Raw genomic sequence first — 24,246 nt, forward strand, 5'->3', positions numbered from 1 at the left:
GGTCTTTTTCAGACTGTGTGCCTGGCTGGCAGCAGAGATACTTGGAAAGTATTGCGTTGTTTGTGGGTTTTTTGACCACTGCTTTCTGCTTTCCTTTTCTTCCCCTTTTCTTTCTCCCTCTCTAAGTTTATTTGCCTCTTAATAGCACAGTGTAAAAGGAAGCATACACTTAGAACTTTTCATTCTTTTCCAGTTCAATTTTAAGTGCTTTACTACTACTACTCCTCCTACTACTATTATTATTTTATAGGGAGACATTAGAGAAGCAAGTATTTGCGATTTGGTGGCAGAAGATGTTTCGGCATCAAGAAAACCGCTTGGCAGAGAGAATAGTAAGTGGTTTTCCCCAAGGAGGTGCCTGGGACAGGCAGGACCCATTTCAGGCCTCTGCATTCGCTGCCTCCCCGTCAGGACACCAGCTGGAGCCCAGACCCTCACTGGGGACAGCCTGCCTGGGACGCACAAGAAGGGCCAGCGTCTGGGGGTCTGTTTCCTTTGCACAGTGGCTTCTGGGCCAGGGCAGCTGGCTCCCGAATGTCCGTTCTTTTGTACTGGTCATTATTTGTAGCCTCTAGATTCTTCTGGCTTCCGGGTTTCCTCCTACTTGACCCATTCAGTGTTCTCCCGTCCTGCGGCAGGCCATCCTTCACGCCGAACGGCAGCTTCTGCGGAGGTCCTGGTTCACGTGGTGGCAGCAGGCGGCAGCACATCGACAGGAGCGGCAGCGGCAAGCAGTGGCCTGGGCCCACCACCGCCAGGGGAGGCTCCGGAAGGCCTTCTCCACGTGGAGGGAGAGAGCCCGAGGGCTCAGATCAGAGTGAGTGGGCGCTTCTGCCGGAGCAGAGTGAGTGAAAAGCTTCTGCCTCAGACTGGCTTTGGTCAGAGTGGCAGCACTGTCAGATCCGAGTGCCCGGCCAGAAGGTTGTGTCAGCCTGGACTCTGGTTTTAAGTTCTGGAAATTTCAGTCCAAAGCAGTCCATTCGAAACCAGGGCTGTGGCAAGAGGATCCTGGAACATGAGGGGGACAAACATGCCTGTGGATCCGAAGTCCTGTCTATGGGCTGCACCCCACTGCTGCTCGGGGCCCATGCAGAGTGACTGTGGCCAAGGAATAGACTAATGGGCTTGTTGGGGCATAGCTGACCCCGCCCCCCCAGGAGCCTCGGCTGTGGCCAGTGGGCACGGTGTGGCAGTGTCCACCACAGCATTTGGTTAGTGGGGCAGGACGGGCAGCCTGCGTTCCCACTGCAGACACTGTCCTGCTTTGGTGCCTTTCTGCATCCACTTTGTGCTGGGAGGTCCCCCACCTCTCAGGCTCTGGCCACATTTAACCTGCACAGTCACCTGCACGTGAACAGGCTTCGGTGGTACTTGAAGCCCCGTGAGGCAGCCTGAAAACTTGATTACACGTGCGCTTTCCCAGGACAGCCCAAATCCTCTGGCGGCTGTTTGGAGCGGATCTTGACTCTCTTCCAGATTTAAGAACTGCTAGGGAGGAGCCAGGGATGGTGAGGCAGCCCCCCCGACCCCGAGGGCCCCAGCCATCGCTGGGCTGCGTGGGCTGCAGCGCTGAGCTCTCACTCCCCCCACAGGAAGAAGGGCGTGGTTCTGGCTGCAGACTTCCGCTCGGCACGGCTCCTGCGCTGGGCCTGGAACAGGTGGATGGAGGTGAGGCTTGGCACAGGTGCCGCCCACATGTGACTTGTGGACAGGTGGGGCTGTGCGTCAGTGTGACTCAGCAGCCGTATGGGCTGCTCCCCAGTCCCTCTGAAACCACCTGCCTGTGTAGGGAAGAGGCCAGGCAGTGGATGAAAACCGTTCGCCTGGTTTCATGAGACGGTTGGCTCAACTGTCTTGTTCTGTTATGGGCTAGGCTATTCTTATCTGAACTTACTGAATCTGAAATTCCTGGTCTGGCCACTGATCCCCACCCTACTCTGAGCAAAGACGTCTGTGCTGACCTTGCTGGAGCATTTATCCTAAGTCGGGCACTGGCCCCATGTAATCGCAAAACCCCCAAAGGTACCTATTTATAGATGAGGAAGCCGGGCTCCCGGGTTTCGATCCTCACCCAGGCTCATCCAAACTGCGTGTAAAATGGAGGTCAAGCCGAGCCCGTCCTCCCCGGCCCTGCGTGGCCGGCTCTCTCTTCTGCCCGCAGTGCCTGGCCCTGCGGGGCGCTGAGCAGCAGAAGCTGATGCGAGCAGACCTGCATCACCAGCACACCTTGCAGCACAGGGCGCTGCAGACCTGGGGGGTAGGAGCTGCTGCCTTCCCTTTGTGGGCTTGCCTTTGGGGGAGGGGGATGCTGAGGACTGTCTCCCTTCTTGGTTCTTCCTGCCCCGCTCACAAAAGAGTAATCCCACCATCCTCAGAGCAAGCGCCCTGGACAGTGGGTCTTCCAGCCATAGGGCTAAGTTCTTCCACACTTGCTTGGAAAATGCAAACAAGAAAAGTAAAAACAAACGCTGTCTGGGGACCCCAGCCTTACTCTCAAAGTGGCCCCTGGTCCAGCAGTCCAGTGGTCTGACTTAGGAGGAGAGGACTTAGTGAGACAGTCCCCTCCCTGTTGTGAGGGTGGTCTCCTGGCCTGGGGCCTTTGGTCTCTCCCCACCCTCTGGTGAGTGCTGTTAGCATCAAAGTCCCTGCCGAGAACCTGAGGCCTGCCTGGGAATAGCACCCAGGGGTGGCCTCCAGTCCTGGTCTCCTACAGACTTACCAGAGCCGGGTGCGGAGCATCCTACAAGAGGTGGCGGCCAGGGAGAGCCGGCACAAGAGGCAGCTGCTGCGGTGAGTCTGCCAGCGTCTCCCTGGTCCAGCATGAGGATCGGGGAGCAAACTCCAGACCCACGCAGGATGGGGGCTTTGTCCAGGGCCAGCACCGGATGGGCCTGGCTGCTTCATGCTGCTCATAGCATAGCTTTGGCTTTTCCACAGTGGGCACCCCATTCACTGGTTCACCTCTTATGTCTGGAGCCCCTGCTGTGTGCAGAGTGGGTCCTCGGGGGAGCAGCTCTCACTCGGATGTCTGTGAGACCTCCCACTAGTTTTACTCCTCTGAGCGCTCCCCCCACCACCCTTTTCAGACCAGAAAGATTCACTTCTCAAGGCACCATTTTAGTACCTGTCCTGCTCTGCAAGCTGCAACGGCTCCCTTGGCCTCTCAGTTCCCAGTCCGTTGCCTCCCCCCTTGGCCTTTCAGACCTTCCGCTGACTCTCCAGAGTCACCATCCCATCTTAGGACCTTCTGCATCTGTGACGCCCGTGGAGGTCACCTGCCTCGGCTCCAGCTCCTGCATGAGCTAAGCTCTAAACTCGCTTGTCCGGCAGGCCTCCCTCCTTCCTCTCTTTCCTTCCTTCTCCACACTGCCCAGGGGTGGTGGGCCTTGTGGACTCAACACCACTCTCCCTCCTTCAGTATCCCATGAAGTGTCCACTCAGCTCCTCAGAGGGGCACTGAAGGAGGGAGCCCCTGGACTGACTCAGCACTGGGCGGTGCCGAGGTCCCGCTGCCCTCCCTCCAGCTGCCCATCTCTGTAGCTCCCTCATCACAGTGTGAGTCACGGCCTGCCATCGCATGGCTGTGTCTCTGTGTTCCCTGTAGCACCTAACTGTGTGAGGGTGTGGAGTTTGGGCTCGTTAACCACGATGTCCCCGTGCCTGGCCCAGGGCAGCTGCTCAGCACCCGAGAGTTGCACGTCTGCGTCAGGGTAAACATCGGCGAGAGGGATGCTCTGCAGCACAGCGTGTCCTGGATTCCGGGGAGCGCTGAGGAGCCAGGAGTGGTTCCCAGAAGCCTCTCGTGCTCTCCCCACACCCGTGTCACCCCCCGTCCTGGCCTGTGTACCTGCAGGGATGTGTTCCATCGATGGAGAGAGAACACTGCAGCCCGTGTGGATGAAGCTAAGAAAACCTGTCGAGCCAGAGCTCACTACAGGAGGACCCTGTGTTTCAAGGTGAGGCCTGGGGAGGCCAGCGGTCACCTGGGAGGGTGGGGACTGTGCTCCTGCAGGGCGGTGGCGCCAGGGATGTGAACGGAAAAGGAACCTAGAGAACGGGATGACTCTCCTCTGCCGGGTGAGCCACTGGGCTTTACTTATTATGGGCTTTACTTAATATGAACCAATATTTATGAAGGCAGAACACGGCATGCAGTGAGTAAACTAGTTTGTGTCAGAGCCAGCATTTTGCACACGTGGACTTTTCCACTGGGACAAACCATTTATAATCGCGTCTCCACATCGGTCAGAAGATGACGCTGGCTCCAGCTCGTCAGCCTCGCAGGGTGTTGGGCCTCGGGACTTTCTGGAAAGCGTGGAGCATCCCGTTTGGTCACTGTTAGTGCGAAGTGGCCCCAAAATACCACGTGGTGGGGTCTGGTCCCCATGTGCTGGGCAAGGGGCGGGGGTGGTGGGACGTGGCCATGGGAAGACAGGTGGGACTCAAAACAAATGAAATGGCAGAGGTGGTCCCAGGACTCAGGGGCACTGGCCGACAGCGGCAGGTTGGAGCCCGGCTGGCAGGCGGGCCGGCTGCTCCCAACAGCTCTGCAGTGTCTGGAGCAGAAGAGTGCGCACGGCCTCCGATGCCCAGTCTGTCCGCAGGAAAGCGCCTCGGCCAGCGTGCGGTTGCCCTGCTCTGGGGGCAGGGTCAGCACTCTGCTCGCCTCCAGGGCTCAGAAGGGAGGAGGCCTTTCTGGGGACCAGGCACCAACCAGGCGTCCCCTGGCTGCTTGACTCCTTTTTAAAGTGTTGTTAGTGTGATTTCGTCAATCTCACATACAAAAGACTGCGTGTAATGTGTAGTGTCTGTTTAACGAATACAGCAGAATGACGTCTAATTCCTTCTGGTGGAAAAGGTACATCACCTGAGCCACTGGGCCTCCCGTGAGGGGATGGGCCCTGCCTGCAGCTCCCAGGAATGCGTCTCAGCGCCGTGTGTCCGCCACTCGGCCCCCTTCCCTGAGGGGCTGCCAGCAGAGCTGGGTGTCCCCAGGATGTCAGGACATGCTGTGGTCACTGTCCCTTAGGTCTTGATCCAGTGGCGGGAGGCCGCGTCAGTGCAGATATACTACCGGCAGCAGGAGCACTGCGCCATCGGGGAGGCTCAGAAGGTGCTGGACAGGGGTAAGTGGGGGCCCTGGCAGCCGAGGAAAGGATCGTGAAGGGCCCAGGCCTGTCAGGCTGTGCTGTTTGCTTCCCTTTAGTCTTTGACTCCTTCATGTGCATTAGTTTCCTGTTGCCGAGGTGACAAAGCACCAAAGGCTGGGAAGTTTAAAGCATCAGAAATTTGTTCTCTCGGAGTTCTGGAGGCCAGTTCCAAGATCAAGGTGCTGGCAGGGCCATGCTCCCTCTGAAGGCTTAGGAAGAATCCTTCCTTGGCTATTCCAGCTTCTAGGGCTCGCAGCGGTCCTTGCTGTTCCTTGACTTATAGACACATCACTGTAGCACATGGCAGGCCCTGGGACTGCCCTGTCCACTAAGGATAGTACAAGGGACTCGGGAGACTTGAAACTGTGTTCCCAGCGCATTGCAGACGTGCATTCTATACCCATGGGGCTGTTTCTTGGCTCAATGAAGGCCTCTCTGTTATAGGCACAGCTTGGCAGTCCAAGCGTGGGGCTGGGGGCTGGGGGAGGACCAACTAGGAGCGAGGTGTCGTGGTTAAAACAGTGTTTCAAAGTGCAGGCAGGAGTCGAGTGCTGGCTATGCTACCTGGGGCAAGTCCTCGGCTCTGAGCCCCAGTTTCTCCATCTGTAAAGTGGGGATATGCAGCCTGTCCCTTGGGGTTGTTATGAGGACCCAGTGAGACTGATATATGTGTGCTCACAGCAGGGCCTGAAGTGGTCAGCATTCAGTGCTAACGCTTGGCCTCTAGGCCGCGAACGCTGTCCCCTGACCCCCCAGCGGGCACTGGAGGGTACCCCACCTGGGCATCAGCGCTCCTCTCTCAGAGCCCAAGAAAAGGAAGAAATCCAGAATAAAAAAACAAAACAGAAGAGGGTATTTCCTCCAGAGGGAACCTGGCGACACACACCAAATGCAGGATGCCGGCCCTGCCTGGCTCGGGCTGCTGGACTTCTGAGCCGCGGTTTCCTCCCTGGCAAGACAAAGCCACTGCCTCTCACCCTGTCAGACCTCTGGGTCGCCCAGCAGCATCAGGCACTTGGGGGACCCTGGCACACTGTGGTCCTCGTGGCTCTGGTGGGCTCTCGGGCAGGTCACGACAGCAAACAGACCTGCTTCCAGTGCCCAGGGAGCTCACAGTTGCTAACGGTGGCCATAGCTGTCCACAGAGGAAAATCCACGTGTGGTGGTCTCACTGGGTGTGGGCAGACACCCCAACTTCCCCACACAGCCTTCTCCACTCTGCTCTCTAAGCCCTGCCCTGACACAGTTCGCATAGATCCTACAAAAGAGCAAACTGACTCGGACCTGCCTTAGGCCGTCTCAGGACCTGGTTTCGGTGCTGGCGAGATCGAGGCCGGAGGGCAGCCCAGCAGCGAGCCCAGCTGGAGAGAGCAGCGCAGCATTACCGTCGGCAGCTGCTGCTGCGGGGCCTGGCCTGCTGGAGGTTGCACCATCTGGGCTGTGTCAGGAAGAAGGTGAGGCAGGCAGCTGCTCCCCTGTGTGGTGCAGCCGTCCAGGCCAGGAGACCACCTCCCAGGGAGGAAGAGGTCCTTCCTGCAGAACTCACAGCAGCCAGTATGGATGCTGGGCAGCCAGGGGTCCTGTGGGCACAAGGCTGTCCCAGCCTTTCTGGGATGCCTGGGGGGACACCAGCCTCTGACTGGGTCTTGTGCTGGTGGATGATGGGTCAGCAGAAAAACCCAGTTTAGTCTGCGTCACGGCTTGTCGGGGCCGGAGGACCTGTGGAATCATCTAGAAGCCCCTGCCTGGTGCAGGAGGCCCCTGGCTTCACACAGGACACCTGGTGATAGGAAGACCATTCGCTTGGGTGGGGAGGCTGCAGTCTGGGTGTGAGGCACCTGGCGACACTCAGGCTGCTCCCTCTGCGCCCACTCTCTCCCCAGCTCCTGCAAAGGCAGGGGGCCCAACTCCTGGCGCAGACACTCAGCCGGTCCTGCTTCTGCCAGTGGAGACAGCAGGTGGGAGCTTTTGAGAAGCCCCTTCCCTCAGGGCTTGTCCCGCCACATGCCCCACCCCTCACCCCAGCATTTCTGGGCATTGCCAGCTTCCTTCCACCTGTGACTATATAAGGCCAGGTCACTTCAGGATCCTTTGCGTCACATTAAAAAATACAACAGTCCCTGGCTGGTGTGGCTCAGTTGGTTTGGTGTCATCGTGCAGGGTGAAAGGGTCACCGGTTTAATTCCCAGTCAGGGCACACGCCTGGGTTGCAGGCTTGGTCCCCGGGTGGGATGCACGCAGGGGGCAACTGATGGATGTTTCTCTCACATATGTTTCTCTCCCTCTCCCTCTCCTCCCTACCTTCCTCTCTAAATAAATGAACAAAATCTTAAATAAAAAAAATACTTCAGGGCAAATGCAGAAATTAATGGGAGTTGCTTTTAAGTCTATGCAAGGCCTTGATAAAACGCCAGGCGGGACTGCATCCTGCTCAGCAAACCTTCACGTGCAGGGGTCCCTCTCGCTTCCCGGATTGCAATGTGGATGTGTCCCCAGCCTTTCTCTGGCCAGCCCAGCGTGCTGCCCCCACGGATTCCCTCCCCTGGAGCCCTTTGCCTCTGTTCCTGCCAGAGGATCAGTTCCTGATCCAGCCCCTCAGGGCCTGGCAGAGAGGGGTCTGAGACAGTGACAGGGTCTCGTCAGGGTTGCTTCCCTGAAGGTGGCTTTTCAGTAATCTTTCCTTTCTGGCCCACAGCTGGCGAACAGGAGGCAGGAGCAGCAGAGCACAGCACGAGCCCTATGGTTCTGGGCCTTCTCACTGCAGGCAAAGGTACTGGGGGCTCCTCCTCATCCCACTGCTCAGCTACTCCCAGGAGAGGACTGAGCCTCGGTGGAGGGCAGGGTGGGTTGCGGGCACAGCCCCTGGGGGAGCCTAAGCAGGGAGGGCCAGGCCTCACCTTCCCCTACCCCACCCCCGCCGGAGGTGTGGGCTGCGTGGTGGGGTTTTGTGCTGGAAAGGAGGAGGAAGAAGGCGAGGCTGGAGCGGGCAGTGCAGGCCTACCACCAGCAGCTCCTCCAGGAGGGCGTCACTTGCCTCCTGCGGTTCGCCGCCGGCGTGAAGACGCTCCGGCAGCAGCTGCATGCCCGGCAGCAGGTGCAGGTAGGCCCAGGGTCCCCCGCCCTTCTAAGGGGGAGTGGGCAGGCCATGGCGGGATCTGACAGAGGCCATTTCAGGCGGCCCACAGCCTCCACCGGGCAGTTCACCGCTGTGCCATGCTGTGGAAACAGAAGGTGCTGGGCCCAGGCAGGGCGCCTCAGCCCCCCACATCCACCGTGTCCAGCAGGAGGGTGACATTCAAGGGTCCCCTTCCCAACCACATCGCAACTGGTGCTGGGGATGCCGCCCTGGAGACTGAGAGGCCACAAGCTGCTCACAAGCTGCAGAGAGCTCTGGGTGGCCTGGCCCTAGATGCCGGGGAGCCCCAACTCCCGGAGCTGTGAGTAGCCATCCATCAGGGCCGTGGCTGACCTGCTGGGACTCCTCTCTAGCAGGACCTGTCCCTACAGACTGTCCCTCCCAAGCTCAGGGAGAGGACACAGCACGAGGAAGAGCATTAGGGCCCTCCTGCCTTCCCGCCCCCAGACCTGCCAGCGTTCCTCTCCTCCCCTAACATCCAGGAAACAGGGCTCCCTCTTGGACACCCCACTTTTTACACCCTAGTCCCTGCCCCATCCTGGCAGACCGCTGATGGCTTCAAGTGCCCAGTGCTGAGCCTGGGGAAGGTCACCAGTGGGGAGGGGCACTAGCCTGGACCTTAGTCTTGCTCTCACTATCTGCTTCATACCCTGACCCTGACAAGCTTCCTCCTGTGACATGGGACAAGTTACTGCATCATCACGGTTGCTGTCAAGCTCAAACGAGCTGACGTGGGTGTGAGGCACCAGATTCACCCCATTGGAATTGCTAGCTCTGTATGGCTCAGCCCCACCCCACCGCACCCGCTGACCTTAGGCAAGAGCCCTTCCTTCTCTGGCCTTTGGTCTCCCTGTGGGACTGGAGGGGTTGGACCGGGTGACTCGCTACCCCACAGAGGTCTCAGGCCCCCTGCAGCCCCTGGGCAGCCTGGAAGGAATAGGCCCATGTTTCTTCCCAGCAATGCTGTCCGCTCGGCAAGGAAGCAGCCACGACGCCCAAACTTCTTGCTGGATCCCCTGCAGAGCCAGAGGCCCCTGGCGTACGGCACCCTTGGGGGGCAGGGGTAGGTCGTATAGTCCTGGGCCCCCAAAAGCCTATGGTACCTCGATTTGGGGCCTGAGGGTGAATGCGCCCTCTCCTTCCAGCTCCTCGGGAAGGGTGCCGAGGCCTGACGTGCTCCTGCTCTCCCTCTGCTAGGCCCGAGGCGCCGAGGGGGCAAGGCCTAGGCATGGCCCAGCCAGCAGCCCCGTCCCTGACGAGGCCCTTGCTGGAAAAGGCCCAGACAGTACTGGTCCCGAGCAGCTCCCTGCCTCAGCCTGGACCCCTGCCAGGCGGCCCTGGCCTGAAGCTGTCCCCCATGGTGAACACAGGCCCGGAGCTGCTGCCCCCGTCCTCCTTCATGTCTCGTGGGGTGGAGGCACCCGCTAGGGTAAGTCCTCTCTGGCCACCTGGGGTCCCATCCTTTGGTCTGGTCTTCAGTGCCCTTGGTGCTGTAGCTACAGCTGCACCTACTGCTTCTGGAAGAATCCAATCTCAGGAAGAGGCAGTAGGGCCACTGTTCTGGGTACACGGTAGGGAACAGCCCCCAGGCCCCGCTCCGGAGGCTGTGTGTAACCCAGTGGCAGAGACGGGCTGCTGTGACCTGGAGGCCCGGCACAAGGCGCTGGCGGCAGCAGACGGGGCCGGAACTGGTGGGAGGCAGAGCAGGCAGGGCTTGTTCCGATGGGCTTGATACGAGTGAAGGAAGGGCTCTGGCCTGGATAACTCAAGGAGTAATGAGTTCTCTCACTGAAAGAAGGAACACTGGGGGGCCCATTTGGGTGGAGTATTAAGTGTTTTGAACCTCTCAAATTTGAGATAAAGCAACAGGACCGTGAGCCAGGTCTGGAGATCAAAATTGAGAACCAAAATCAAGGAGTCAGGGCAGGGAGGAGTGAGAAATCCCGAGTGCCCCAGAGCTGAGGAGACAGGAGTGGGGAGGGGCGGGCGACATCTTTCTCACCAGGAGGGAACGGGAGGAATGGAGGCAGGTGGCTGGACAAGAACCATGGTCTCCGAACACTTTCTCACTGAAAGGTCATAGCTCAGAGTGGGGCAGGGGTGAAAGGTCAGGAAAGCTTGAAATGGCTGTTTGGCTGTTTGGAACTGCAGCACCAGGCCCTGGGAAGGGGTGGGACCAGACTGCAGAGGTGTGGGGTGCTCGGTGTCTGGTCCTGAAGGGAGGAGGATGGGCCAGGACTCTGGGTGGACTGGCTGTGGGAAGGCCCAGCTCCTGGGGCCTCACCTACCCCCCCCCTGCAGCCTTCACACCCTGTCCCAGGCCTTCCTCCCGCTTCCCTGCTTAGTGTCCTTCCTTCCTTTACAGACATCAGTGTGGCTGACCTCCCCTGGCTGTGTGCCCCAGGCCTCTGTAGGGCCAGCCAGTGTCCCTGAGCCCCGTCTACTCCTTCCTGGGGACCTCACAGGCACCGGGCCTGGCTCTGAAACTGCAGGTGTGCGCCTGAGGTCTGTCAGCACAGCAAGCACCTGGGCCACTCCCAGCACCTGGACTCCCTCCATTCCACCTGGACCCAGCCAGGAGGGTGGTCAAGATCAAGCCTGCTTTCCTGCTACTATGGGCCATACTGGCCTGGAGGCTGAACTTGAGGACATCCAGCGGCAATTGCAGGACTACCAGAGCATGAAGCAGAACCTCAGGTAAGACCCAGGAACACCCCTGCCCACAGGGAACAGCTGGGAACTGGCTGCCAGGGCGCTAGGGCTGATTCGCCTGCACTGTGCACTGCCCACCCCCCCACAGGGGGCACCTTTACCCCTCCAGTCCTCCTTAGGAGGGCTGGTTTGGCCTTACCTGTGGGATAGAGAGACGACAAAGCTGAGCAACACTTTAAACCTGAATGGGTCATGTGATGAAAATGTGCAAAGACAAGCCTTGGCCCCAGGTGCATGCAGTGGGCTGTCCTGGCTTGCCTGTGCTCTGGGTCCTGAGCCCGCAGCCTCTAAGCCCAGACCAGGGGCCCTCACCATAAGCAGCATCTGTGGCGGTACAGGGAGGGGTTTCCCCCTGGGCCCATCTGAGGTGCCATCTGCTGGGCAGAGTGGAGGCCGGGAGAGGAACAGGAACAACCCTCCTCCACTCCACCTGCCTTAGTAAATCGCCCATGTGCTTCACTCCAAGCCTGGGCCTCCACCAAGGGCCCAGCCAGGCTCACAGCAGGTGTCTCACTGCCTCAGGTCCTACCAGCGGCAAGCGAGCAGCCTGCGCCGGTGGCTGGAGCTGAGCCGGGAGGAGCCTAGGCCTGATGACCAGGAAGCAGAGCAGCAGGTGCAGGAAGAACTGGAGGAGGTGAGGTCCCACACAGTCCTGGGATGGGCTCTGGATGTGCTTCCTCTCAGCTTAGCCTGTCCCTACCTGGCCCCCAGGTGGAACTGCAGATCCGACAGTTGGCTGCAGAGCTCCGGGCTCAGCGACAGCCCGTCAACGCCTGCATCGCCCGAGTGCAGGCACTGCGGCGGGCTCTGTGCTAGACCAGAGCCGCAGCCCCCTGGAGACCTTGGCCCCCCTCCAGGAACAGAATGCAAAGCTAAACTGAGTTTCATTTTTTATTTCAAAATGTTGCAATTAAATGAATTACTGTTCAGAAGTCTCCCACTTCTCATACAAAAATACTGAGCTACTGATACAGTTGAAAAAGTTCAAATGGCTTCTCCGGCAGGAGAAATTCAGAGTCCCCAGGAGACATGAAACCTGGCCCTGTCCCCACCATCACTGGCTTTCCAAGGACTGCATACCTATTACCTGGGGACAGGTTTTCTAGGCACTGACTCTGCCTCCCCACCCCGATACACCAAGGCTCCTTTGCCTCCAACATAAGCCTCTGAATCAATAGCAGCAACTTTCCCATATTTAATGTAGGTCTAGATCTGGGGAGGGGACACAAGCTCTCCCCTGGCCCCAGCATGCAACCACTACCTGCCTGCCCCATCCCTGTGGGACGCCAGTCAGGTGGCCTCAGTAATTGGTCTTAATGCTCCAGAAGGTCACTCACTGGGGTCTGCAAAGCACTGGCCATTAATCACCATCCTCAGAAGACACTGGCAGAGTCGGGTGATGCATTCAGCCACAAGTGTGAAGGAGAAAGCTTTTCCCAATGAGCAGGGGTGAATTGAGAAACAAAGCAGTTGCATTAAAGGCCATGTGGTCCTGCTCTGGGGGTAGGTGGGTCCACAGTCGGTGCCAGGAGGCACCTCACCTGTGCAGGTGAGGCCAAAAGCAGAGACGGGGGGAACAGCAAAGGTACATTACTACTTACCATCTTCGACGGGAACCAGGACCAACTGAATGCTCAGCCAGGAGACACAAGGTCTCTGGTCTACACAACAGGGGGTGACACCCTCTCTCCCCAAAAGGGAACCTCTGATCACCCGGGCATCCACTTCCTCTTTAGGGTGGGAAGAGGGGATGACGCAGGTCTAGGGCATGACGGGAGCGCTGACCTCATCTGCACCTTGGGGACAGCAGGAACGGAAGTCATCCGGGTCCAGCCCGGTCAGACTCCGTGGTGCTGAGTCCCCCACAGATAGCTGAGGAGGTTCCCCTCAAGAAGACTCCCACTTCTCTGTTCAGGGAGGGTCCCTCAGCAGCTGTAGCCAGGAAGGAGGCTCTAGAGGGAGCCCAGGCCCTCCCCGAATCGGATTTTCTGTCCTGCTTTCAGCTTGAAGTTGAAGTCCTTGGGGGCCTCAAAGATGAGCACGATGGTGGAGCCCAGGTTGAACTCGCCCAGGTGCTCACCCTTGCGCATGGGGATGCCCTCCTTGTTGGCGTGTGTCACGAAGCTGAAGTCGTTGTAGGAGCCCTTGCTGTACCGGGGGCTGTTTGTGTGCAGGTCCTGGGGGAGGCCGGGAGCAGAGCATGTAGATGCCTGTGATCTGGACCTTGAACGCATCTCTGCAGCCTGTCCCCAGCCCAGCTTAGAAACCTAGGGACTGGCTGTCTAACCAGACACTGCCCTACACCGCTACGAGCCGGGCCACTGAGGGACAGGGAGGGTCAGACCCGACTCACTTCCCCACAAAGGGTGCTGCAAGACCCGGGGACAATGGTCAGTCACAAACCAACACTGAGAGAGGCAGCACCTTAGGTGGGGCAGGCACTGGCCGTCTCCTCACACACTGGGCCTCTGATCAGCATGTTCCATCCAAGATCACCATTCCCCTCTGGTTCCCAGCAGAAGCAAAGTGCCAGGTGGGGAAGTTAATTGCCTCCCTCTCCAGCCACCTCCAGAGAGGGGCAAATTGGGGGTAGTAAGGGCAGAGGGATCCCAAGTGGCCTAGCACTTGGGCTTCAGCAGGGCCTGGGCTCTGCTTACCCGGTCAAAGTAGATGCGGATGGAGCCCACGTTGGTGGCGCCCACAGCTGTCAGCGAGAAGAAGCCGTGTTTCCAGTCCCCAGTCAGGACCACCCGCTCGTTGTGGCAGAAGAGCTCTTTGATCCAGCGGGCCATGCCGGGGTTCACAGACATGAGGGAGCCTATGGGAGCAGGGACACTGCTACTCCCCACCCAACAGGAAGACCAGCCTCGCAGGGCCCAGCTACTCCAAACCACAGGCGCTGTTCTCCAGCCACCCCACTCTGCCCACGCCCAGCTGGATTAAAGCAGTCAACTCTGGCCTCAGCACCAGAAATCTGCAGCCTGGGTCCCCTGAAACCTAGCTGAGAGCATCTGTCTGAGCCTCAGAGGCAACTCTCAGTCATGTGTCAGTCTTGGCCTACCTGGGAAGTGGCGCCGGTGGGACACGGTCCAGTCAGTGGGAGAGTGAAAGCAGTGGTAGTCCCCAGGGGCCAGGTAGATGACGCAGTGGTAGAGCTCGTTCCCTTCTCTGGTGACCAGCTGGTTCCTGAAGGAGCTGCAGGAGGTAGCTGTGGGGGGCAGGTGGAGCAGACCCGAGGGACAGGCTATGAGACAAGCACCCAATGCCTCCCAGCAGGGGGCCTGCACGCAGTCTGGACATAGGCTCCAGGGACACCCCAAAGCTCTGGGCAGAAGGACTCCTGGCCATCCCAGAGTCCCTCCCTCCATCCCCAACCTGCTCCCAACCTTCACCCTCTGAACTCCGGCCCAGCCACACTGCAGCAGGGCCACAGGCTATGACCAGGTAAGGACCCACCTGGTGGGAAGGACAGGTCCTCTGGAGAGGCACGAGGGCCCAGGAATGACTCCAGCGAGTAGGTGACACCCTTCACCTGCTCCACCTCAGAGTTCTTCACCTGCCCAAAGCTGAGGATCTTCCCATCCGATGGGCTGATCTGGAAGGGGACGGGAGAGTCTCACTGCCAAGGAGGGGAGGGGACCCAGCAAAGGAGGGGGGATGTGGACCTCCTCCTCCCCACTGCGGGTCCAGCCTCACCACACTGTGCAGGCCACACACAGGCCGGGCCTGTGGCTTCAGCTTGCGCCGGAAGAACTCGCTGAGGTTGCGGTAGTGGTGCAGGTCCTCCACGGCGGCCTCCTTCATGTTCACCCCGAAGGTCCAGATGTACAGGCTGTAGACGGGCCTGCGCAGCCAGTGTGGCAGCTCCACCTGGTTGAGACGGCCCCAGGCCCTCGACAGCAAGCGCGTTGGCACCGACTTGTACAAGGCCACCTGCAGGCGGATGAGACGGCCACTCAGCCCACTGTGCCCCAGTCAACTCCCTGCCACTGATGGGGCTGCCTCCGGGGGGTCTTGGGTACCCCACGCTGGCTTTCTGATGTGGCTGTTTCTCACTAGGAACCAGACTGAACCTGCCGACTGGTCTCAAAAACTGAGTACTGGCGAAACTGTGACAGTGATTTGCAAGCCCGGTGTTTTAGTCATTTTATGCACACAGAACTGCGGCCATCCTAGTTCTGCATTGATGAATCTGACACCATCAACAGGATGCAGCAGGAAGCAGTGTCTGTGTCCCGGACCACAGAAAGGAGCAGGACGCCCCAGGCAGAAAGCCCCAAGCACACGTCCCCGTCCCAACAGGAAACAGAACACACCCCCGCCAGGGTCAGGGACTCCGACATCATGCAGATGCGCAGTGTCACTGTCGCCAGGGCCCGGACACACCCTGCAGAGCCCTGCCTGACACTCAGAGGCACTCTGCAGTGATGCACCAGAACACAGCTGTTTGCACCTGAGGTTCCTCCCAGGAGGAACAAGGGAACCAGCCCTTATAGCCCAGCTCTCAGGGCCAGGTGACCCCAGGTGCTGACATAATGGGACCTGCCTCTACCTGGTCGCTGCTGCTTGCCTGAACACAACTAAGACACCAAGTCCCCAAGGTGTAAAAGTAATTTCACTCCAACTTTAAACACCTCTCAGAGGTACCGAATGAGTGGCTCCCAGAACTCATCCCTGCTGACACCTGTCCACTGGCCACAGCTGCTGTGCAACCTCAGGTCTCCTGGCCCGAGCACCTTAGCTTCAAGCCTTCGCTACACCCCACCTGGGCTGTCCAATACCCCAGGAGCAGGATCTCTTTCTTGGGGCCAGTCTGCCCTCCAGGGAACTGCCCGGGGCTCCCAGGTCCTCAGAGGCGTCCCCACCCTAAGGGGCCTAAATAGACTCCAGCCTTCCTGGACCACCCACCCTCTAGTTCCAGATTAGGAACTAATCTGGATTCTCCTCAAAATCACCTCTAAGCTCATTTCTCCTTGAACACAGGCAATGAGACAGACACCGTTTTCTGAATGCCCAGCATGGGTTCCTTCCAGAAACAGAGCCCCCAAATGGCACAAGGCGGGCAGAGAGCAGGCAGCGAGCCAGACCTCAGTCAACACGCCTTTTGCCAGCACCCTCCCGGAGGGCTCGGCTCCCACAGCCATCGCCTCTAATCTGACACTCGGGCTGCGCAGTGGCAGGCCGGGCCAGCAGCCTGCACACACTTACCCTGCTCACGGGCCTCCATCCCACCCGGCTGAGCGGTCTCAGGGCACCAAAGGGCAGGAGGTAGTAGAGGACCGTCAGAGGCCAGGAGCGCAGTTTCAGGGCAGGTCTGGACATGCAGCTTAACTGTCCCAGCCTCCGTCTCAAAGCCAGCTGGGGGAAGTGCAACCTGCAGGGCACATGTCCATGCATGACTGGGGTCACCAGCCAGAGTCTGGTGACCCCCAACCCACCCTTAGCAAGCTCACTTCTCAATGAAGTCTAGCAGCACTGGCCGTGCCCCCCACCCCAACCCCATTCTGAGGCAGGAGCCTGGTGGTCTCTGGTCAGCAAACCTGCTTCCCAGTCCTTCACGCCTGCCCGCGCTGAGACACAGAGCGTGGGGTCTAGCAGCCCTGGCGAGGCTCTCCAGGGCTATGCTGGCACCTGGGCCCAGCATAGGAAGACGGCGCAGAGCTAGCCTCACAGCCCCCACCCTCCTGGGGCCCCAGGGACCAGTCTGATCTCCCAGAGCCCTTCAACGTAGCTGCAAGTGGCAGTGGGGGAGCTATGCTACCATCCTGCTGCAGGATGGCCCCAGGCCTCCTCTTCTCTCATCTGATAAATGAAGGGATTGGGCCTGACAAGAGCTCAAAGGAAAACTCACACACCCCTAACCGCTACTACTCCATCCATCTGCACGGTCATTCTATGTCCGGTCAGGTTCTCAGATCCAGGAACTGGTGGGAGGAACCTGCCACCACCTCAGGCCATCTCTCAGGTCTGCTGGGGCCACACACCTAACCCAGGCCCCTCCTTTTGGCAAAAATGGGGGCCTTTTCACAAGCCCCACCAGCCTAAGCCTAATGCATTTAGCACAGGCTCAGCCTTTCCACCAGAACCTCCCGAGGCACATCAGAGAGGCCCAGGACCCCCATCACATGCATAAGCCCCAGGAAAGGATCCTCAGGCCCTGGTGTAGCCACCAAAAGACTACACTGCCACCCACTCTGGGAATGTCCCCAGGCCTCAGTTTCCTCATCTGCAAAAAGAATGCATTCAGCTGGATAATCTAAGGCTCCCATCCTGGCCTGTGCACTCTCAGAGAAGCTGGGTCCTCTGCCCCCACTTGCTGAACAAACCAAGGAACAAAGAGGCATCTCAGCTAATACTGAAAGCAGGAAAAAAAAATGGAGAACTGAGCCAAGGGCCAGGCCCAGTTCAGTGATTGGCAATGAAGGTGCTGCATCTCCGTTGCTCCCAAGATCCCTGCATTCATTCTCTCTCCCATCCCACCCTGCTGTTTTTAAAACATTTGGTGGGTGTTGGGGGCCAAACAAAACCAGACAAATCACTGCTCCCCCTCTCACTGCCACCACCCACCCTGCTCACTGCAGAAGCACAGGGACCAATCCCGGAAGTGCTGCCCCCAATGGGGTGGGGAGTAGCAGTTTGGATGCAACACAGGCACTGGGCCACCAGCCCGTCCGCCTCCCCGGGTACCTGAAGTGGGCTCTCCGACTCAGGCCCCCAGGGCCGGGCCCCTCCAACCTCGGGGGCTGATCCCCTGGGCCCCTGCCGCCACCTCCATTGCGGGACCGCTGGACATGAACTCTGACCTTGCGGAGGTCGTGGCGGGGCACAGTGGGGTTAGGAGGCCGCCAGCAGCATCTCACCATTTCGCCGCGCTGAGCTCTGGTCCTCGCCTTGCCTCTGACTGACACATGGTGGGCGGGCAGGGAGGGCGGCGCCAGCAGGATCGCCTTTGTTCCTCCTCCTTCCTCCCTTCCCCCCAAGGAGCTCCTGCGCTGTCACTGCTTCTGGGTGGCTGGTGGACCGCTTCCTCGGCTCAGAGACCACGGGCAGAGCTGGGGCTATTGCAAAGACAGGCACTGGTCACACACCTGCTTGGGCCTGCAGCACCACCGCTGGGTCCGGCCCATTCCGTCCCCAGGCTTGGCCACCTGCCAGCCCCAGTGAGCTGATGGCCAGCCTATGGCAGGGAGGGGACCAGGGCCCTCTGGGCTCAAAGAGCACAAGTGGGAATCTGAGCCTTGCACTCCAGGCAGGCACCCAGCGTCGCCCTGTCTGCAGCTTGGGCAGCCCCTCCCTTGCCAGGACCTGACCCATTTTCCATTCGGGTGACAAAGTACCATCTGAGGAATGAGGGAGAGAAGGTGGGAGAGGTGGGGCTCTTGAGACCCTGGGCATCTGAACAGCTCTGGCTCTCCCTCACTGCCCATGGCCCCTTCCTTAGAACCCCCCACTCTGGGCACTGACCCTTCAAGGGCTCCTCAGAAGATGAGCACCCAGGTGACATTAGGGAAAACCAACGAGGAGCTGGGAACAGGCCAGGACTGAAGTGCATACCTGCCACCACTCGCCATCCCCATCTTTACTTGGGAACAGGGGCAGCTCTCTGGCCAGGGGCCCGAGAGGCTGTGGGGAGGACATGCTGCCTCCACAAAGCCCTTACAGTTGCCTCGCAGATAACAGGGCAGGAGGAGAGCACACACTCCAGGCTGTTGCTATCTCAGCTCCGGGAAGTCAAGGCCCCAGGGAGGACGTCCAGCCACCTGGCCTCCAATCGCAACTGCAGGCTGGCACGGGGCAGGGCCCTGGCCATCTTTACATGAAGAAATGCAGCATAGGACAAACTCTGATGGCAGAGAACTGACCCAACCCAGGACCCCACATGACCAACGGGCTGTGGCTGTGCAAAAAGCCCCAACTCAGATGTGGCCTTATCACACAAGGGGAACCATCTGACCCCCAGCGAACCCACCTCAGCTACAGTGGTGGGAAGGTCAGCTCAGCACCTGCCAAGGGTGTCAGCGAGACTCCAGGAGTACAGGGGCCCACAGCAGTCAGGACACAGCTGCCTAAGGCCTAGACGAGGGCACGGGTCTCTGCCCTGACAGCGGAGATGGCAAGGCCTGGCTCATCCCAGACCAGAGCTGGTTCCGACACCTCTAGAAGCGCTTGTCTCCCCAGGCCACTGGCCTTGATGAGGGGCAGGGAGAGCTTGCTGTGGGTGGGCCAGGCCTCACGCAGAAGCAGATGAAGGCATATGCGTCCTCTGGCCCCGAGGGACAGACCCGCAGCCCACAGCACCAGAAGCTGGCAACCCTGCCCCCCCCCCCCCAGAAGCGAGGTTCAGGTGACCAATCACACCACACACATGCTGAGCACACCCCACCCCTCCCTGGCCCACCAGGCCGTGGCCTCACATGGAAAACAGGCCGAGAGGTGAGACAGGCAGTTGGGGTTGAGTCTGGAGCTTGGCTTCCAGGACGGGATTCTCTCTCTGCCTCTAGAAACCAGAAAGCTCAAACTGAACGCACACCTGGGATTCAATGGTAGGCAAGTCAGGCACTGGTCACACACCTGCTTGGGCCTGCAGCAGGTGTGTGACCTGCTTAGGCCTCCTCCTTGTGGGGAGGAGATGCGAGTCCCAGGCTCCTGTGGCTGGTTTTCCTCACTGTCCTACCACATGGGACGGTGACACTGCATGCAGTCAGGCACGTTCAAGAGCCCACGAACAAGCCCAGCTTGTCTAGAAACCTCAGGTCCTCGAAGCAGATGCTTGTGCTTGCATTTCATTGTCCCCCCAGGGCCTCCAGTCCCAGGGCTTGGCCAGGCGGCCTACCAGGGCAGGGCAGGTACTTGATTCCCCTCCCACGGTACAGGGAACTCAAGGGGGACCAGCCCAAGGAGCTGCTGTCCTAGAGGGTCTAGAAACTGCCAAGGGGCCCGGCAGGAGGTCCTTGCCTCCTCAGTCCAACCTATGCCACTCCTCTGCCTATTCTTCTAAACAGGACAGAGACCAGTGTGTCAGGCTTCTTCTAAGTCACCATCTGTGGGCCCCAAAAGGTCCCCAGGAAGCAGACATACACTCAGCTGTTTCCCAGGGAACAAGCCCAGCAGCTCCCCAGTCCAGCTTAGAGCTGCAGGACGGAGGCACGGGGGTCCCTAGAGGCCACTCCTCCTCACTTCCCAAGAGCAGAGCAGCCTACAGCCAACAGTGCTCCAGCCCCTCTGGCTCCCGGAGTGTTATTGGCAGCAGGGGAGGGGGGTTAGGTGGGGGTCGGGCCTGGATGTGGAACCTATAAGGAGGGTGCTTTGAAGTGGGGAAGAACGGACACCTTCCCTCTGAGAGTCTCAAGGCCTCTCTGTGGAGGTGAGTCTGGGGCTGTGACCAGTAGGACTTTAAAGTCATTACAAGGCCTAAGGGCCACATGGAACATGAGAACTCAGAATGGCTCTGGTGGGGGACAGGGACAATGTGGTCACCACAAATCCTGGCTGCCTTCCCACAGCCTGCCCTGAGTGGGGAGAGGCCCTGCACGTCACAGGAGCTCTCTGAATGGCCACTCTTCCCACTCACCGGGAAACTCTGGTCGGAGCTGTGACCACAGCCCAGCATAGCTCTGCTTAGAAACCCCGGCCCCCCCTCCCCCGAAGAGCTCAGTGAGGCCCCATCCTCCAAACCTGGCTCCCCACGGCTCCCCTCCCCTCCAGAGCCGCACTCAGGGATGTGTGGGGGGCAGAGGTTTCTCCACTGCCTGGACGATGGGACAGGGCAGAGGCTGGCCCTGTGAGGAGGCGAGGGCCCAACAGGACCACTGGTGGGGGAGGATGTCACCTTTGTCAGGAGCAGCTGCTCTAGGGGTTCACACCAAGCAATGCTGCAATGTCCCCTCCACCCCTCACTAACCAGGATGAAGGAAACAACCCCCCCCCCCAGTGGAATGGAACATTCCAACTGAAGTAGGATGGACTGACCCAGGCCGGTTACCAGTTCCTACAGGTGGGGGATGGGGCGGGTGCACTCCTGCCTGGGCCCCCAGGACCCTGGCAGATTCAGGGTTGAGTATCAGCAAGGCCAGGAAGGCAGTGAAGGAGTCAGGGTTGTTCACTCCTCGATCCCGCCTCCCCCCACCCCCCAAACTCTCCCTGGGTACACAGGGCCTGGCAGCCCTGCTCATGTCCAGCCTGAGGCCACTGAGAATGTGTGTCTCCTCTCTGAGTGGAAACCTCACTGGGCGCCAGGGTCACCCCTCTAGAAGCCTTAGCAGAAACCCCAGTGTCCACAAAACACGTGTCTCTCAGCCTGACCTAGTGCGTGTTCCCACCCGGAAGAGCAGGGCTGTTTTCTCCCCTTGTTCCCCCGATGCATGGCCACTGGGCAGCTGTGTCCAGGTGGGGCCACCAGCCCTTCCTCCCCTGAGTTCCAGGACTAGAAAACAGACAAAACTTCACAAGTAGGGAACACGGAAATGGACCTCCCCAGTGAAAGGGTGAGCCATCTTGGGGAAGCCCTGGGCAAGAGAAGAGGAAGCGGAAAGATGGGCCCCAGAGCGCCTCTTTCAAGCCGGCGGAGGGAGGCCCAGGGAAGGACGGGTGGAGCTGGGGACAGGACTCTCCCAAAGGACAGGACTCTCCCCTCAGGCAACCCCTAAAGCCCGTGGGCAGCAAGTCTCTCCCTCCCTGCCCTTTGGGAGGTGACCCAGTGACAAGTACTGACACTTCCAGGTCCCACTGAGGAACAACAGTGCAGCGAATGTCCCCGCTGAACACCTGCCCCAGGCACTTTCAGCAGCGGGGAGCAAATCCTGAGCTCTCGGCTCTGAGGCCAGGAGATGCTACAGGATGTGGAGGAAGTGAGCTCATCCAGGCGGCCCCATGACTGCCGTGCGGGCTGGGGAAGCCCACAACTTGGTTGAGACTATGGGGTGGGCTCCTCAGGCCCCAGGGCCTCAGCCTCCAAGCCATAAAATTGTGCCCCGAACCGCAGGGAGCTAAACAGCTCACCGGGGTCTGAAAGTGGCCTCCCAGCCGGGTGTCCCGGAGAAGAACCCAACTCACTCACACGCAGGTGGTCCTGTCCTCCCTCGGCTTCCGGCTGCACCCGACTCTGGGGAGGTGCTGCTCCTTCAGGAAAGCCTTGGGTTGGTGGGCGGGGACTCGGGCTCCAGCCACTCAGACAGTCGGGGCGGGGGCAGGAGGGTGGACAGCAGACAGCTGGAGCTTTGCTCCGCCCCCCAGCCTAGCCCTGCCCGGCTGCCCAGGGGCCCCTTTAAGGGGGAGAGGGGACCAGCTCCCTGCGGATCCGTCAAGGGACTTCCCCAGTGACACTACCTGGGTTGGGAGTCAGCCTGTCCTCAGCAGGAGCTAGTCTCCTGGGGCGGCTACCTCCCTGACACTCCCCTCCACGGCCTCCCTCATACATGCCTCTCTGGACAGGCTGGGCCTTCAGGTGCTGGCCAGCTTCTCAGGACTGAGTAGATCTGTGTAGCTCTCCAAGTGAGGATGTGAGACAGAAGGTATCTAAGTCCTCGCTCCTTCCCATACTTCATCCTCAAGACACAGGATGGCCCTAACACAGCTTCCTTTCCTCCAGGCAGACACACTCCTCACATACAAAATCCCCCTGCAGACCAGCAAACAAGACCCAGGGGGCAAGGTCCACCCTACTGGGCCGAACACGCAGGATGAAGAACACGTCGGGTATCTCTGTGCCCTGCCCTTTTAAAAAACTTTATTTTTCAATTAACAGCTGACACTCAACATTATTTTATATTAGTTTCAGGTGTACAGTATAATGGTTAGACAATCACATAGTTTACAAAGTGATCCCTATGTGCCTTGTTTTTCTACCCCACCAGGTAGAAGAGCCCTAACCTGTGGGGCCAGCACCCCACCTGCACACCCACCAATCCGCATGGGATGGAATGAAACAGCTTAACATTTCTTACCAGGGGTAAGGTCTGACGGGGAAGACTGTTCGGACAAGACAGGGAGCCAGGTCACTGGCTGTGCAGGCCACGCCCAGGGCAGCCTGCCACCCAGTGGTCACACTGCCTCAGAGGCTCATTCTTCTTGCTCAGACTTCGGAACAAAACCCAACCCCAGCTTCTTCCACTGAGAATGTAGTATCTAAGGCAATGTTTAGAAAGGTAGAGAGTGCCTATAGGGCCTGTGAAGAGATGGGTGGCCGGGCCAGGGCAGCCTGGAACAGGACGCACTGGCGTGCAGACACAGGCCACATACCTGTCTTCCTTTGGATCCAGCCCAAGCAACTTCTCCATGACAACCTGCAGACCTGGGCTGCCCCAGGGGGAGAAGGGGAGACAACGGGGGGATCCCACCCCCAGGACTCCCGTCATATTCCACACCTGGAATGCACCAGCAGGAGCAAACAGGCAGGGGCCATCCGAAGTGGGATTTCAGACTCCGCCTCACCCCGAAGCTCCAAGCGAACACCACGTGAGATGGGATAAAAGAAGCTGAAGCACAAGATGCTGACACAAAATCCTAGCAGCACGAAATGCCAGAAGCAGAAAGATCCTGCAAGCCCATTGCAACTTCCCCAGAGTCTCCAGTACTTCCAGACCCGACCCAGCCCACACGAGACCAGAGGGGAAAAACAAGTCTGCGGATCAAAAGCCCAGCTTCTCATTTGCTGAGCAGCCTCGGGCACCAACACTCTCCCCTGTATAAAGACCCATCAGGCAGCTTCATGCCATCTTCCAAGGTTCCTCTGCGGCCACACAAAGCCCCTCCGGTGATGGGTTTTCAGAATCATAAACCAGCCCAAGGTCAGCCCTCTTGGTCTTCTAACCTGACCTCCACCACCTGTTTCAGTGGGGAAATGCTTTCCAGATTCCAGACAACAAATCATTTCTGGGAAAAATAAAAACACTTTAATCAGTTTACTTTCCCACCCTGAATGAGTCCCTTCCGCCCACACTGGGTCCTTACTTTCCAGTCCCCCAGCCTTGTTCGGACTCCCAGGGGTGGGAGTGCCCCCCCAGCACCACTGAGAGTTCTCTGCAGGCCCCAGGCCATTTGGCCACCAACAGCTGTGGACAAACCCCCCCCCCTCCAGCTCCCTGATGACTGCCAGGGGACAAGGTAGAGGTGGGACAAAGGTGGCAGGTGCTCTGGATAATTCTCATTCCTTGTGGGCCAGTGGGGCCCCCTGAGGAAGGGCAGTGCTAGCAAATGCTCCTTAGCAGTCCTATGGGCCCCCGGGACTTCTCTGATGCCCCCCGGGTTCAC

General features: G+C 59.2%; 2 protein-coding genes across 16 annotated transcripts in view; one reads left to right on the top strand and one right to left on the bottom strand.

Moving 5' to 3' along the window:
* SFI1 (SFI1 centrin binding protein) overlaps positions 1-11,827 on the top strand; it is a 73,127-nt gene extending 61,300 nt beyond the window's left edge. For 7 of the 9 annotated variants that reach the window (XM_053669790.1, XM_053669789.1, XM_053669788.1 and 4 more), the window contains 17 exons: positions 251-332; positions 639-817; positions 1,593-1,668; positions 2,162-2,257; positions 2,714-2,790; positions 3,854-3,956; positions 5,030-5,126; positions 6,444-6,604; positions 7,034-7,108; positions 7,846-7,920; positions 8,074-8,250; positions 8,325-8,587; positions 9,182-9,349; positions 9,484-9,715; positions 10,652-10,983; positions 11,521-11,632; positions 11,710-11,827. In XM_053669790.1, coding sequence (XP_053525765.1) covers positions 251-332; positions 639-817; positions 1,593-1,668; positions 2,162-2,257; positions 2,714-2,790; positions 3,854-3,956; positions 5,030-5,126; positions 6,444-6,604; positions 7,034-7,108; positions 7,846-7,920; positions 8,074-8,250; positions 8,325-8,587; positions 9,182-9,349; positions 9,484-9,715; positions 10,652-10,983; positions 11,521-11,632; positions 11,710-11,814 — 2,410 coding nt within the window. In that variant the 3' untranslated portion in view covers positions 11,815-11,827. The remainder of the gene's footprint in view (positions 1-250; positions 333-638; positions 818-1,592; positions 1,669-2,161; positions 2,258-2,713; positions 2,791-3,853; positions 3,957-5,029; positions 5,127-6,443; positions 6,605-7,033; positions 7,109-7,845; positions 7,921-8,073; positions 8,251-8,324; positions 8,588-9,181; positions 9,350-9,483; positions 9,716-10,651; positions 10,984-11,520; positions 11,633-11,709) is intronic. The other 2 variants (XM_053669791.1, XM_053669796.1) reach the window with 1 other exon arrangement.
* A 49-nt stretch (positions 11,828-11,876) lies between these two features.
* The window catches only part of PISD (phosphatidylserine decarboxylase), a 34,663-nt gene continuing 22,293 nt past the window's right edge, over positions 11,877-24,246 (bottom strand). For 2 of the 7 annotated variants that reach the window (XM_053669799.1, XM_037166786.2), the window contains exons 2-7: positions 16,207-16,372; positions 14,695-14,931; positions 14,455-14,593; positions 14,060-14,206; positions 13,656-13,816; positions 11,877-13,175 (exon numbers count right to left, since the gene is read on the bottom strand). In XM_053669799.1, the coding sequence (XP_053525774.1) occupies positions 12,951-13,175; positions 13,656-13,816; positions 14,060-14,206; positions 14,455-14,593; positions 14,695-14,931; positions 16,207-16,320 (1,023 nt within the window). In that variant the 5' untranslated portion in view covers positions 16,321-16,372 and the 3' untranslated portion in view covers positions 11,877-12,950. Of the gene's footprint in view, positions 13,176-13,655; positions 13,817-14,059; positions 14,207-14,454; positions 14,594-14,694; positions 14,932-16,206; positions 16,373-17,858; positions 18,057-18,967; positions 19,284-19,412; positions 19,496-22,050; positions 22,134-24,246 lie in introns of those variants that run through there. The other 5 variants (XM_037166790.2, XM_037166787.2, XM_037166788.2 and 2 more) reach the window with 5 other exon arrangements.

The sequence above is a fragment of the Artibeus jamaicensis genome, unplaced genomic scaffold (genome assembly GCF_021234435.1).
Source record: "Artibeus jamaicensis isolate MK-2021 breed Jamaican fruit bat unplaced genomic scaffold, CSHL_Jam_final contig_525, whole genome shotgun sequence".
In the NCBI taxonomy this organism is placed as follows: Eukaryota; Metazoa; Chordata; class Mammalia; order Chiroptera; family Phyllostomidae; genus Artibeus; species Artibeus jamaicensis.